The 15,472-nt window shown below is 46.9% G+C and overlaps 1 protein-coding gene across 9 annotated transcripts in view; it reads left to right on the top strand.

Moving 5' to 3' along the window:
- Positions 1-15,472, top strand: part of Camk1d (calcium/calmodulin dependent protein kinase ID) — a 366,227-nt gene that overhangs the window by 105,296 nt on the left and 245,459 nt on the right. For 2 of the 9 annotated variants that reach the window (XM_087206790.1, XM_087206788.1), the window contains exon 2: positions 6,717-6,869. The exons of the other annotated variants lie outside the window; for them this stretch is intronic. In XM_087206790.1, the coding sequence (XP_087062916.1) occupies positions 6,717-6,869 (153 nt within the window). The remainder of the gene's footprint in view (positions 1-6,716; positions 6,870-15,472) is intronic. 9 annotated transcript variants of the gene reach the window in all.

The following is a 15,472-nucleotide window of genomic DNA, read 5'->3' as shown; positions in this document are numbered from 1 at the left end:
ATTGTTGTTATTGAACACCCCCCCCCACTTCCTCCCAAGGTGGTTGGTGGTATGGTTGGGTCCTTTGTAGATCTGAAGGGGAGATAGTTAATACAGTCAATAATTACATTGCCTTACTTTGTCTGTAGACCCTTTATCTTCCATGGAATGTTATCTAATTAAGGGTTTGTGTCAGTTTCCAAACTGAATTTAGGTAGCAGATATTCATGTGTGATTTTAGTAGTGGGTATGCTAAGGCATAGATTGAGAATGACTTTTATTAGGTGAAATTTTAAATCTACAGTACTTTCTTGGCTTCTAGGTTGTTGCCTTTTTCACATTCATATCAAACTTAGTGATTGAAAGTCTAGCTGATTAATGGGGTAGGTACAAGGGGAATGGAGGAAGGATGAGGTAAATAACGGTTTCTGGGTAGTTCTTCGGTATTTTATCTTTTTATCTATCTCAGTACTCAGAGGCTGAGCTGATAAGGTCATTTAGGGTGACCAGTAACCTTGGCTAAGATGCGGATGGATGAGCCTAGGTCTTATTTCACTGCCAGAAGCCTACACCACTTTTCTCATTCTGATAAGAACAGTGCTTTATCTTTGCTGCCCACAATCCATATCCACATGCATATTTCATGATTTTCTTACCTTCCAGTTGCTTCTGAAAAAAAGAAAATTAAAGAAGAAAGACATGCCAGAGCCCAAAGTAGAAATAAACACTTTCATGTAGCCGGCTCCGGGGCATTGGGATTGATTTCCCCCATTCTGGATCCCTTACAAGGAGACTCTGTGTCTGGGAAGTGGCTCGATTGGGGTTTTATGATAGGATTTGGCCAGAGAACACAAAGAGGGGGATTTCTCACTCTTCTTCAACAAATGGGCTTCAAAGAGCGGGATTTTTCACCTTGGAGTGGACCAAGGAGAGAGGAGTAGAAAACTGTGAGCAGTCTGCCTGCCATCTGGCTGGTAAATTTTGAGGAAGGCCTTATGGTAGATTGATGGGAGTTAGCAGCCCATTGCCTACCGGCATGTTTCTGCCAGGAGCCTGGGGCGTACGGTGCTGGGGTTCCTGAACCTCATCACAGGCGGCCTGGCACTGTCGGAGGACCACGAGGGGAAGAAATTATGGGAAGAGGAATTCCTCGTGGGCCGCTTAGTTAGACCCTCTGATGCTGGGCTCCTCAGAGAGGCGGTGCCCTGGGCCTGGAGGATTTGAAGGGTGGAGAGCTGCCTGACTTCTTCCTCACCTCAGTCAGATCTGCTCATTCTGTGGGCCTCACAGCGCTCGGCTCGCCTTTTCTCAGACCCTGAGGCCAGAGGCCAGTGAGATGCAGCGTTAGTCCATGTGTGTGCCAGGCCACCAGCCCTGGATGCCTCCCCTCTGAGCTTGGCGCTGTTGTTGCTGAGGCCACCTGGCTCTCTGGTGATGGAGGGGACGTGGGAAAATAGGGACTTTAGTGCCTGTTCTGAAAGGGCCGCCCTGTGCTTTGTGACACTGGGTGAATCACTTAACCTTTCTGGGCTGCTGCTTAGATAAGATTGTTGTCTGGAGTGGCGTGGGCTCTCTGCCAGTGTGTCATCTCGTGGATCTTTCTTTTAAAACCAAGGTATAGATATCCATGCGAGCGGCTTACCAGTTAAGCACAGAGCCACATTCTGCACCTCTTACCTTTGTTGATTAGAAATGAGACGATCAGATTCTCTGGTTAGCCCAGAGAAAAGGAAACTGCTCTGTTATTAAATGCCTGCCGTGTGCACACGTTCCCATAATCTGCCTCTGTAAAGCCCTGCCAGCTCCCTCTTGGCTGGCACTACAGCTCCCGCTTTACACATTGGGAAATGGCAGCTCACCAAAGACCTCCGGGCTGCTCACGCACATACCTGATCAAGACTTCGAACCCCATGGCCTTTCCTGGGCTCCACAGTTTCCCAGTTCAAACCCATTGTGCCTGCAGAGCGGTGAAGCAGACCCAAGGAGGGCAGAAATGGGTATCCCAGCCTGGGTGGGCAGCAGCCATTCCCTGTTTACTTGTGATTTTCCCTATAAATAGTGCCCTGGGGGCAGAAATGACTCATTCTTTCACTTTTTACTGAGCCCCACTTTATTCAAACACTGTACACTGGCTCGCATTCCCTAAGTGGTGCAGGGATTCAGATTCTGGTTCTTGTTTATAATACCTCTAAGGGACACAGGGGTTTTACATCTGTTCCAGCCTGGGGTTACCTGGGGGTGTGGCGGTCCCTGTGCTCGGGGCCTCATCCCGGGTTCTCTCTTGTGTTTGTGCCTTCCGGGTGTTCACATGGCGTCTGCTGTGTGAACAGCTCTGCACTAGGCGCTTGGAGGAGATCAAACAGAAGGTAATGTGGCCTCTGTGGTCTATGAGCAGTGCTTTATTTGAGGGGATGTGTGCTCCAGGGAGTCTCACCTGGGAGTGACTCCCCATTTGACAGCATCTGGAGGCCGAGGTGTGTTCGCATGTGCACGCTACAGTTGGGAGCAAGGGTGCTGCTGAACATCTTACAGTGCACGGGACACCCCCACCCCAGTATAAGTCAGCAGTGTGGAGGCTGAGAAGCCCGGGTGTCCCGAGGGCCCAGCATCGCCTGAGGGCCTCTGATGTATGTGTGATGTGTGTCTAGGCGCACAGGTAGGTGCTTGTAGGTCTGGGGTCTGGCAGTTGCCGAGGTGAGCGATACCAGTGACTACCGATATTGTGAGGGGCGCTAGTGGCCGAGCCGAAGCCGTCAGAGCTTTGCAGAGCCCCACGGAAGAGTTGAGGGGGGACTGGAAGGACCAGGAGGCATCCTAGGGTTAGGGAGTTGGAGGAGGGGAAGGGCATAACCATGGCAGGCTTAGAGCTGGGAGAGAGAGTGGAGGAAACCCTGCCTAGGGCAGAGCGCTCGTGCTGGGAGAGGTGAGGAGCCTGGACCTCGGGGCAGCTGGGTGCCCTTCAGGCTCTAGGGCAGAGCATTCCCAGAACACAGTGTTTCGGGAAGATCTGTCCATGGTGAAGACTGGTTAGAGAAAGGGCAGTTGAAGCGCGGAGACTCCAGCCAGCTGAAGGGACTGTGTTGCTGCTGATGGAAATTCACAGGCAAATACAGTGTGAAAGCTAAAGGAGCAGCAGTAGCCACCGCCCTGCTCCTCAGTTTGCCTGGGTGTAGAGTGGGTGCAGCTGAGGTGGAGGTGGGTCTGGGGAGCAGAGGCCAGCCTTTGCTGGGGAGCGTGACAGGGACTCTCCTGCATCTTCTCCCCAGCCGCCCAGGGTGGGTGCTGTCATTGACCTCCGTGTTGAAGAGAAGGAAGCGGAAGTCCCAGGTCCAGCCTAGGAAGTGGCAAAGTCAGACTTAATCTGGACAGTTTGAGGCCAGGACATTGCTCTTCTTAAGCCATAGCAGCTCATGTTCTGGGCATGGGTGGGGAGAGGAGCGGCTTCCATAGTATGGAGAAGCAGGTGTGCTTGGGACTCAGTGCCTGGCTGAAGCTTGGAGTCGGCGATGTGTCTGAGAACCTGGAAGGGTTGTCCACCTGCCATATTTATTTACTCTTTGGAGCCCATCTTTACTACGCGGGGGCATTTGGCTTTGCCGGCCCAGTGTTTCCTTCGTAATTTTAGCATCTCTGCATTTTCTCCCGTGGCACAGGCTTAATCGGTTTGCACTGTTGCCTGTTCAGGTGTTGTGTGTGTGTGTGTGTGTGTGTGTGCGCGCGCGTAGGTGCGCATGTGTGTAGTGTATGCGTGTGATGTGTATGTGCATACATATATGCACGTAAGCGCATGTGCGCCTGTGTGTGTGTACATGTATTGTATGCCTGTGCACACACACACTTGCGCCTGCCCTGTGTGCTGCTCGGGCTGCAGGAGGAGTGCTCACTTCTCTCCATGCCTCCCTCAGCCAGGGGCCTCACATAATGTATTTAAATGCATTCGGAGAGATGTGTGAACCAGAAACAACTCCTGGGAGCTGGTTTACAGCTGAGTAGCAGGGCCCTGTTGGCGTGTGTCACAGCTGTCTGGCAGCCTAGGCGACTTTTAATGAGGGAGGAGAGATTGAGTGAAGAGAAGGGGCCAGGAAAGGGGGAGTAGGAAGAAAGCCAGCGTGGGGGAGGGAAGGGGCCTGAGCAGTTGAGTGGGCTGGTAGGAGATGGGTGGGAATATTTCTAAGCAGAGTTCTAATCACAAGACAGAAAACTCCCTCAGCTCGGATGACTCCATCCCTTAGGAATCAATGCATTTGATGTAGGATAACTGAGTGCTCCCTGATACCTTTATTTTGGGTTTCCTAATAAAACAGCTTTCTGCCTTTCCCCTTATTGTTGGGCCAGCCTTGCACAATGAGGTTGTGGACCTCTGCCGGACAGGGCATTGTGTGGGAGATCCGTTAGAATATTTGCTCTGGAATCCTCCTCTGTGGTGAGGCTAAAGTTACACTCCAAGCTTTTAGCCGGGGGATATGCTGCACCTAGGGTAGTGAGATTAACCCAAGGAGACAAAAGTGCTTGTCTAAGGGCATCCTGCTAGGTGTGATACGTGAAATTGCACAAGGCTCCCGCTTTCCTGTACTCCCCAGGATCTGTCTTTCTGGTAGACCTGATAACATAAAACTTTAACAAAAGAATCAGGTGCTGGGGCTGGGGATTTAGCTCAGTGGTTCTGTTGCCTGTATCACAAGCACAAGGTCCTGAATTTGATCCCCGGTACCAAAAAGAAAAAAAAGAATCAGGTGCTTGTATTAATCAGTCTTCACTAGATAAACAACCAATAAGATTACATTAATATACATTAATATCTCTCTCCCCTCTCTCCCTTCTCTGCATCCCTCTTACCATATATATATTCTCAGAAGGTCAAAAGCTTCCAAATGTGCTATCAATCCATCATCCATCCATCTTTTATTCATTTATTGTGGGAATTGGCTCACATGGTTGTGGAAACCGACTGGGTCTGCAGTCTGCAGTCTGCAGGCTGGGGGACCAGGAGAGCAGGGATGAACAGTTCGGTACCAGTCTCAAGGCCTGAGCACGGGTGAGGGAGGGCAGGGATGACACAACTCAGTTGAGAGTGGCACCATAACCACTCTCCGTGGCTGCTGGGTAAATCCTGGAGCCCCGAGACTGAGACCCAAGAAACAGGATGTCTCAGGGCAAGGAAGACAGACAGCCCAGTTCAAGAAGAGCGCAAGTTCAGGTAGGTCTCTTCCTCTACCTTGGTGTTCGCGCTGGTCCTAATGGGCTGGATGGCGCCTGCCCGCATTGGTGAGGGCAAAATGCTGATCTCTTCAGGAAACACCCTGCTGCCGTCACCACAGAGTAATGCTTTACCCGCTCTGTGGGTTCCTCTAGCCCAGTCAAGTTGAAACACAATTAACTAGCACAGTGCCCAACATGGAAAGGCTGGATTGGAGATCCACTGGGCATGATCCTGAGGCCATTTTTGGTCCTGCTGTTAGCTTCCTGCTCCTGTGACAAGATACCTGAGAAAAAACAACTTAAAGGAGCAGAGATTTGTTTTTTCATGGCTTCAGAGGTTTCAGTCCATGGTCTGCTGCCTTCACTGGTTTCGGGGTGTGGCAAGGCAGAAATTCTCTGGGGAAGGGTGTGGTGGAGGAAAGCTGAGGTCTCATGGTGCTTCTTAGGGAGGAGAGAGAGCAGGAGAGTGAGCAGGGAGGGGGCTGGAGCCCAGATACAGTCCCCGAGGTTACACCCCCATGACCCGCTCTCTCCAACCCAACCGGGCCCCGCCTCAGAGTCTCCTTCACCTCCCAGTGATGCCATCAAATTATGGATCCACCAGTGGAAAATTCCACTGACGAAGTTGGTCCCCTCAGGACCCAGTTATCTTCCAGAAGCCCCAGCTCTGAACATTGCTGCTTTGGAGACTGAGCCCCTAACACGAGCCTGTAGCCTAGGGACCTTTCCTGTCCAGGCCATCACACTTGATTTTGCCCTCCTCGGAGGCGGCTGCTCTCTGATTTACCTCCGTGCTTTGAAGTGCAGAGCCTTGGGTTCCTGGCCCCTGGCTCTGATTTCTTGTCTCTGTTGGTGCTTCCCTATGGTGTGGGCCCAAATCCCTTTTGCAGGCAGGTCCGGCGCTTACTAGTTAGGAACTTGACACTGGAGGAAGGTGCATTGATCACACACAGCAGCATGCTGAGCACGAGTTGTTGCCTCTTCCTGCCTCTCCCCGACAGCAGGACAGCCGTGCCCCATCATCATGCTGTTTGTTGATATTTGGCATTTCCCCTGCCATATTGCTGTTCATTTCCGGGTGTTTTGCAATCTCTATTACTTCCATCTGGTCCTGATGAGCAGAGGCAGTGACAGTGGAAGCCTTGGTGTGGAGAGGTGGTGTGTGGGTGTAGTGGAGCTGAGGGACACCCAATGGCAAGGGTGGCCATGTGGAGAGGTCCCTTAGGACACAGCAACAGATGACACCCAAGAGCGTTCACAGGCTGTGCTTGGTTGTAGATGAAGGACCCCGTGGACACCATTTCTCTCTAGGGTGCCAAGGAAATGAAAATTGTTCTATAAAACTCACTGTTGGCCAAGAATTTAGACATCCTTAAGCCTGCTCTGTGATTTTAAGGCCAGTTCAGCACTGGTGTAGGAGGCTTCTCAGAGATGATCAGAAGTTCCCCAACATTGCCAAAGGCCCCGAAACTTCTGGCTCAGAGGCTCTTCTTCTTTTCCTGGCTGAGCTGTCATCCAGCCTTTTCCTTGGTCCACAGAAGGAGAGACAGTAATGGAGCAGAGCAAAGGAAGGGCTGGTTCCAGAGAGCCAGCGACTTAGCTGCCCTTGTCCTCATCTGTTCCAGTCCTCCATACCATCTTCCCCAGAAACGGGGCACTTCGGAGTTCATTCTTCTGTGTGGAAGTCATAGGTAAGAGGAAGGGGAAATCTAGGTGGATTTCAGGCTTTCATGTGATGGAGGTGTGCAGATGACAAGTCACACCTTAAGCATTTATTTTAAAAATTTGTATAATGGGTGTATTCTTCCTGTGCAGCTAACTTCCTGGGGTAGATAATGAATGCTGGGGTGCTTTACGATTCTCTTACACACTGTGAGCAGTGGATGGAAGGATCCAAGTGTCTGTCTGTCTGCCTGCCTGTCTGCCTGCCTGTCTGCCTGTCTGTCTGTCTGTCCATCTATCTCTCTATCTCTGCCACTTCTCAGGGTCTTCACACTGAGCTACAGCCCTAGCCCTTTTATTTATTTTGAGACAGAATCTCACTAAGTTGCCCAGGATGGACTTGAACTTGTGATCATCCTGCTTCAGCCTCCCAGAGTGCTGAGATTACAGTCTGGGTCTCCTCTTTCATGCCCACTTTGCCCCTTGGTACCGTGGAACACTGTTGTGGATCCTGTCTATTTTGATTACATGGTGTCCTTCATTTCTAGCACAGAGCTCAATAAATGTTTTTGGTATTAATATAAGGGAGCAAGAAAATGGTCTTTTCATCGCCCCCATGTAAAAACAGAACTGGCAACATTTTTCAAATTAACTGCACTTACTAGTAGAGGAGTGATTTATGACTTATTGGGTTGTTTGTTAGGATGCTAGCGGTGCGTTAAAAGTGCTCAGGATAGGTGAGGACGAATTTCTGCAAGTTTGGAAACTTCCCAGGTCTTGTTTGAACACACTTCCCTGGTTTACAGCTGGGGATTTCCTTGCTATCCTGCTGCCTCCTGATTCCTTGTTCTGATGGGTAGTGGGTAAAATACACCTCTCAAGCTGATAAGCACAGTGGACAAAGGCAAAGAGGGTAAGAAAGCCTTTGAAGTCTGGTCTGGTGAAAATCGGTTTCCCAGATAAGGTCGCTCACGTGTGTCTGCCACAGGTCGTCGTTTTGAGGATCTGTGCTGGGAACTGGGGTGGCCCCGAGTTGTGGGGGGTGGCGTGGCAGTAACAGGTGCTCTGTCTCCACTTTTAACTTCTGTTAATGAGACATGGCAAGGCTTGAGGTCGAGATGCACTGTGTTGTGCCTGAGAGGGACTTTGTCTTCAGCTCCCGCAGTAAACTCAGCCCGTCCTAGTGTTACTTTGCCAGGAGCGACAGGGCAAGTAGGTAATGTGGCTGATTGACTGAGGCCCAGGAGCTGCTCAGTTTGTGTATGGTTGGACCCCATGGCACCTGATGAGAGGAAACTTTCTCAAATCATACAGAGGCACTGCAGCTGGGCTCGTGGCTCACTGAGGTTTCTCTTTCTAGAAAACCACTGACCAGGTCCCTGTGCTCCTGCTGCTTACCTTCTGCCAAGCCCTTGCCTTGATTCCCGGTTCTTTTATTATTCTCGGATGGATTGCCTGCTACAGTTCCTGCATAATTCATCTATCTTTCCCTGTCTAGATGCTTGGTCTTCTCATCCCTCTCAAAGCCTCAGCCTGCCATTCGGGCCATGCAGTTCTCAGACATGGCACTCTCCTAGGGACGCTGTAAAACACAGGTCAGTCCTTTGCTCGGCTGGGCTGGTTCATTAGGCCTGCAGCTGGATGGAGACATTTTTAACAAGCACCCCAAGGTGTTTGTAGGAATAGCTCTAGTAAGATAATTTTCCAGTCCAAATCTCCAGCTAGCCCTGTTTCCAGGGAGAAACTCATTTCCAGCTCTGTTGTACCTTTGGTACCTCAGACTAATCCTTCCCCCAGTAAGCACATTGTTATTCACATTACTAGCCAAAGGTGGAAGGAACTCAGGTTGCAGCTTTTTAACTGGCTGGGTATTTTCCCCTAAAGAATAACTGGAGAAATATTTGATTTTATGTGCAGCACAGGCATATCTTTCAATGTATTGGTTCCTGTCCCATCCCTATTAACTGTGTGACTATTAATAGTCTGAAATAGCTGAGTATTATTTTGACAGACATATCAGTATGCTCTTCATTATCGCTGAAATAAAATAAACCTCTCAGCTTATCTTGATGACTGAGAAAGGAGCGTGTGTGTGTGTGTGTGTGTGTGTGTGTGTGAGAGAGAGAGAGAGAGAGAGAGAGAGGGAGGGAGAGAAAGAGGGAAAGAGACAGAGAGAGAGACAGACAGACAGAGACAGAGTGTGTTGGCAAGCCATGTGGGCTTGTAGCCATTTCCAAAGCTGCCTTATGCTATTACTTAATCATTTCCTTTTACCCACCACAAAAGCACTCCTTCGCTGACAAGTGTTTTTGAGGATTGAATGTATTTCTCACTACCATGGTGAGTCAGTCAGCTTTCTGTTACTATAACAAAAAGTCTGTGACAGTTAATTTAGTGAAGGTTTATTTCGGCTCACAGTTCTGGTGGTTTCAGTCTGTGGTTGGCTGGCTCCATTGCATTGAAGCCTATGGTGAGACAGCCTGTTATGGAGGGTGGGCATGGTAAAGCAGATCTGCCCACCTCATGACCAAGAAGTAAGAGAGAAAAGAGGAAGGATCTGGGGTCCCATTGTCTCTTTTGAGAGCCCAGTAACCTAACAACCTCCCTCTAGGTCGCACCTCCTAAAGGCTCCGTTGTTCCCCACCCTGGGGACTGTCTTTAACACATGAGCCTTTGGCTGATGTTCTGGATCCAAACCATAGTGCACGGCTGCACACATGTGGAATGGGACCATTTTCCAAGGAGACTCATGGTCCTGCAGGTGACATGGGACCCCCAGAAATTTAATTCTTTCTAACAGTCACCAGTAACACAGCATTTCATTCTGGCCACCTCTGAATGAATCAGATGAGTGGCTTGTAGGAATACAAAAGTGTAAAGCTAGGCCTTCTCTGGATTCCTGTGCATTCATCCCACAGGGAATACAGAGCAAATGTATGCAAATGAGTGCAGACCTGCAGTCCTGACAAGCAGTAAAACCCTTCACTCAGCAGTGTGGACAGGACTGATTTCCCTTTCCTTAGGCCATCCCTGCCCCATGATACAGACGGGAAACCCATGGGGGCATGGATCTGGCACAGTTAGGGTCTGCTAAAGCCCCTACTTCTGGGCCAGGATGGTTTGACCCCCAGTTTTCATCTCTTTAGCACTTAAACAGTGTGCAGAATTTTAATTTGCATTTGGTGATCTTCCCTGTTGTAAATAAGCTTGCGTTTTCCTTCCCTGGCATCTGCCCTGGCTCTCAGTGTCTCTGCTATCGGTGGTGGGCAGTCTGGGTTTTGTAATCGAAATCAGTCTTTATGGATTATCACTCAAGTGCTGTAGTCAGCTCCGTTACTTATTACGTCCATTACTTATTACTAGGGCTAGAGGCTAGAGGTTTTCAAGGATGGCTGCAGATTAGAATGATCTGGAAGAACTTTTAATAAAATATTTACCAGGTCCTATCCCCATCCAGTTAGATCAGAATCTCTGGGTGATACTCAGACATTGGTATTTTATTTAAATCAACTACTTGGGTGACTAAATGTGCAACAGTAAGGAGAACCCATGGGCTACCAGGAGGATCTGTCCTCCTCGAGGGCTTCGGAGGTGTTTTTTACAATCATAGAGATCATGAGAGTGGAATGTCTGCAAATCTCTCTCCCAGCTGGTGGCTCTGAGCAGCGGGCAGGTCGTGTGCAACCTACATGTGTGGAGATCTCTGGGTTAGTAAACTGTATAAGCTCACACAACCTGTGTTTTGTTTCTGATTCTTTGTCCGTGGAATGGGTACGCCAGTTCCTGCCTGGTGTTCCTCACAGGGCTGTTGGATAGGAGTGGATGAAGTCATATGTGTGTGCAAAAGGAAACTGGAAAACAAAACCAAGCACTGTGGGGCAGGAAGCTCATATGTTGTCACTGTCTGAGGTCTTAATATGAAGGCACAAGTGAGTCTTGAAGTTTGAACTCTTCAAAATATTTTTAAAGCCCTTTCCGAAGGAGACACACAGAGGAACAGAGCTGGATGCCCTTGTGATCATGTGGGAGAGATCAGAGCATAAGAAGATACTGTCTTAAACTGCCTCTGGTTTCCAGCTACTGTGGAGTCTCCAACACCAGCGAGGCCCATTTTCCTTGCTCCACCCACGGGGAGACTGGCGCCCAGGCCTGGGCGGGCGTAGATATGCCATGTCTTTCTTTTTGAAGATAACATAAGGCTTCCTGTGAGTTTCCAGGACTCAGACACCTGGGTGGTACCTGTGGTGCTTTTCTCCTGGTTTATTTGTCCCTTCATGGGTGACTTTTAGCTTGGAAGTGGGTGTGATGCTGTGAACTGCCACCTGTGTGTTTTGTTCAACAGAGAAGAACGATTGTGCTCATAAAAGCTCACTTGAGCTCAAAGGGGTGTTTGCTTATTCCCCAGGGAAAAAAGTTTCCTGGTGCAGGTGAATTCAGCATGTTCCAAGAGTGCAAAGGGAAAAACAAGAGTATCCTGTGGCTAATATTGACAGTTCCCAGGGCAGAGGGACCAGGTGGGCCCTTTGTTTACCTTTGCCTCCCTTGTTTCCTTTGCCTGGACAGCGCTGACAGCACACAGGGACTGCGTGGCCCCCCTCGTGAGGATATAGGGTGTGGACTGCGGGAATTCTGATGAGGACTCATCTCTTCTCATTCTCTCCAGCACTTGTTTCTGGCTGCAGCTGTTCATTGCTTGGTCTTTTATTTTTCTGCCTCTGGCCAACTGTAGGCCTCCCTAAGCACTCTCTGCAAGGTGTTAGGGGACAGGTGTGATAATGCCAGCCTGGAGAGGTCACTGCCACCGTGGGCTTGGGCCACCTGGAAGCCATGACCATGGCAGGCCTTTGAGCTCTGGGCACTGGGCATAAGTCACGTGGTCTTGGACGGATGAAGCAGCATCAGTGTGAGTGTGTGGGTCTTCCTGTTCTCAGTGACGGAGGCCCATGGTGAACAGTGGGGCCACCTTGTAGGGCCTGTGAAATATTGAGCTGTTGCTGCTTTTTTGTTCATTTTTCTAGTCCTGGGGGTTCAACCTAGGGCCTTCGCAGTGCAGCATCTATAACCCTTTTATTTTTATTTTGAGACAGGGTTTTCTGAGTTGCTGAGTTGCCCAGGCTGGGGCAATTTGTCTGAGTCTCTCAGCCTGCTGGCCTTCCAGGTGCCCCCCACCTGCTGGAATATTGAGTGTCTTGAGAGCAAGGCCCTCGACTTCTCCATGGGATGTGCTTAATCTGGTTGGGTGGAATAGCTGGCGGGTGGAGCACTTGCCTGTGTGCAAGATTCTGGGCTCCATCTCCAGCACTGCCAAGAAGAAAAAAAGAGAGATTCATAATGTTTGCCGGATTGATGACGTGTTATCCTAAATTTAGAGTGGATTGAGAATTCCAACTAGGGAAGGCTCCAATGATGGATGAGGTTGTAGCTCCACATTTGTCTTCTGGGTTTGCATGAAGCATTTGTGAATCTCAAGTCCATCTGACTACAGTGATGGGCTGGGTGTGGTATTAATAGGATTATAAATGACACCTTCTGCATATAGGCATTTGTCACCTTGCCTTCCTCCAAAGAACAATTTCCCTGACTTGTCATGTTGAGGTGATGACACAGTGGGTCTGAGAGTGCTTCTCAGCTGGACAGTGGTATGGAAATGTTAAGGTTTATTAATACAAATATTAATAACAATTAACTTTATCATCGACTGCTTTCACTATGAGACAAGGAAGTGCCCTGATACATCATGGATCATTAGCACAAGAATAATCTTCCCCACATATATTGCTTATATTTAGTATGCTACGTATTGTGCAAATTTGGTAACAATTTAGGGCTCCCTTGGACCACACTGAGGTGTTTGCATCCAGTAAACCAAGATTTATTAGGTAGCCCCAAACACTGTGGCTGGAGTGATCAATGGAATAACTATGTCCATTCTGTTCCAGAATAAATGCCAACTGCTGCCCTGGGCACTTCTGTTAATTTAATTCCCATAACCACACGGTTAGGTAGGAGCATTACTTCCTTTTTACAAAAAAGGAAATAGAAGCTACTTTTCTGGAGTCCCATAAGAAGTTTGTGGGCCAGGCAAGATTTGAACTCCTAGGTCTGCCCGGCCTCAGAATCTGTGCTCTTAATAAGTATACTTAGTAACAATTGAGAGCATTTGGTTCCTTGGTGTGGATCTTACCAAGAGTACCTGATTAGCAGAGAGCTGTCTTGCAACTTGAGGGAAGAAGTGACATTCTTTACTTTTCCTACTCCATGGAAGCGTCTGGTACATAGTTAATACCCTGTGTTTGTCTGTGAATGTTTATAGCCCCTCTTCTTTGTTAAAAAATCCATTTAAACTTATATACAGTTCAAAGAAATCTTGTGAGTTTTGACACATGCATATTCTCCCGTAACTATGCCCACAATCAAGGCATAGTAAGTTTCTATAAACCCTCAGAATTTCCTTGTGTGGCCCTTTTGGAGTCAAACCCTGGTCTTGGCCCTAACCCTCTCCAGCCTTCGGCTATAGTTTTTGCCTTCTAAAATGCAATCTGAATGGATTCATAAAGTATGCAGCCTTTGAGCCTAGCTTCTTTCTCTTAGCGTAATGCATTTGAGATTCACCCATGTTGCTGCCAGCCTGTTCCTTTCCATTGCTTAGCAGAATGCCATTGAATGAAGGCAACAGTTTGTTTAACCATTCACCAGGTGAAGGGCCTTTGGGCTGTTTCCAGTTTCTGTGTGAGCATACATTTTCATTTATCTTGGGTAAATACCTAGGAATGGGATTGCGGACCCTATGTAAGTATATATTTAACTTCATTGGAAACCGCAAAGCTGTTTTCCAAAGCATCTGCAACGTTTATATTCCCACCAGCAGTGTATGATGGTTCTAGTTGTGCTACGTTCTTGCTAAATCTTGGCACTGTCAGCTTTTTTGAATTTAGCCATACTAGTAGTCGTATAGCGCTAGCTCACTGGTTTTAGGATTCAGCTTTCTAATAACTAATGATGTTGGACATCTTTTCGTGGGCTTTTTTTGATCATTTGTGTATCTTCGATGAATACACATATTCGTAGTGTTTACCCATGTTTAAAAACAGGGTTTTTCTTGTTGATTTTTTTAGAGTTCTTTGTTTTGCCTTTGCCATATACATTTTAGAGTTGTCAGTCTGTACAAAAAATGTGCTAGTATTTAGATCAGGATTGGGTTAAATTTGTAGATCAGTTTGGGAAAAACTTCTGTCTTAACAATATTGATCCTCTCCATAAATAACTCTACCTCCTCATTTATTTGAGTTTTCTTTAATCAGTGTTTTACAAATAGTTTTCAGCGTATAGTTATATATATGTATATATATATGTATATATATATATATGGTTCCACTTATACTCAAGCTTTTAATTTTTGCAGTTATTATAAATGGCATTATTTAAAATTTTTTGATTTTCAATTTTTCACTGCTAGTATGTAGCAACAGAATTGTTTTTTTCATATCTTCTCCTGTGACCTTGCTAAGTTTACTGAATTGTTCTAAATGTTTTTTAAAATTTTTGTTGATTTTTAGGATTTTCTGTGCAACCAATTACATCATCAGCAAATATTGTTATATTTATTATTTTTCAATCCTTTTCTTTATTTTTGTTTTGGCTTTACTGCTCTCATCAAGACTTTCAGTATAATGGTGCATAGGAGTAGTGAGAAGGTGATACAGGTCCTGTTCTTGACCTTATGGGAAAACATTCACACTTTTGTTCACCCTTAAGCATGATGTTAGTTCTAGGATTCTTCTTTTGAGGTGAGGAAAGCTCACCGCTATTTCTAGTTTGCCAAAGATATTCTGTTTAATCATGAATGGATGTTGAATTTGGCCACATGATTTTTATGCATCTGTTGAGATGGGCATTTGGTTTTTCTTCAGTGCATTAAAATACGTTACATTGATTTTTGAGTGCTGAACTAGTTCTGCTTTCCTGGGACAAGTACACAATGGTTGTGATGTATTATGATTGTTATATATGGCTGGATTTAGTTGGCTAATAGTTTGTTGAAGGTTTGTGTGTTTGTGTTCCTAAGACACTTGATCTTAGCCAAAAGGCTGAGAAGTGATTGTGTTCCTAAGACATATTGGCACCATTTTCCATTCCTGCCAGCAGTGTCTAACTTGCAATACCTTTGTCTGGTTTTGATATAAAAGAAATCCTTCATTTATAAAATGAATTGGAAAGTGTTTCCTTGTCTTCAGTATTGTGGAAGGTATTGTTGGTAGAATTGGTATTACTTCTTTAAATGTTTGGTAGAATTAATCAGTAAAACTGCCTAGACCTTAAGTTTTCTTTTTTGGAAGGATTTGAAATACAAATTCAATTTCTCTCATACATATGGGAATATATTCAGATAACCTGTTTCTTCTCCAGTGATAGTTTTTATCATTTGAGGAATTGATCTATTTCATCTAAGGCAGGTTATCAGCAAACTCTAAGGCCTTCAGGTTTCCCAGTTTTTCTTGAAAATAAAATGTTATTGGAACACAGCCATGCCTGTTTGTTAACTTGTCATCTATGGCTACTTTTGTGGTATAATAGCACAGTAGAATAATTATGATTGTAGTGAGCACAGGGGTTATAACCCTTACATATTTAC

This window comes from Heterocephalus glaber, unplaced genomic scaffold, assembly GCF_053883595.1.
Source record: "Heterocephalus glaber isolate CG9 unplaced genomic scaffold, H.glaber_assembly_v1.0 deba00000738, whole genome shotgun sequence".
Taxonomy (NCBI): Eukaryota; Metazoa; Chordata; class Mammalia; order Rodentia; family Bathyergidae; genus Heterocephalus; species Heterocephalus glaber.
The sequence above is the reverse complement of the archived record's forward strand: the minus strand, read 5'-3'. Positions and strand labels throughout refer to the sequence as shown.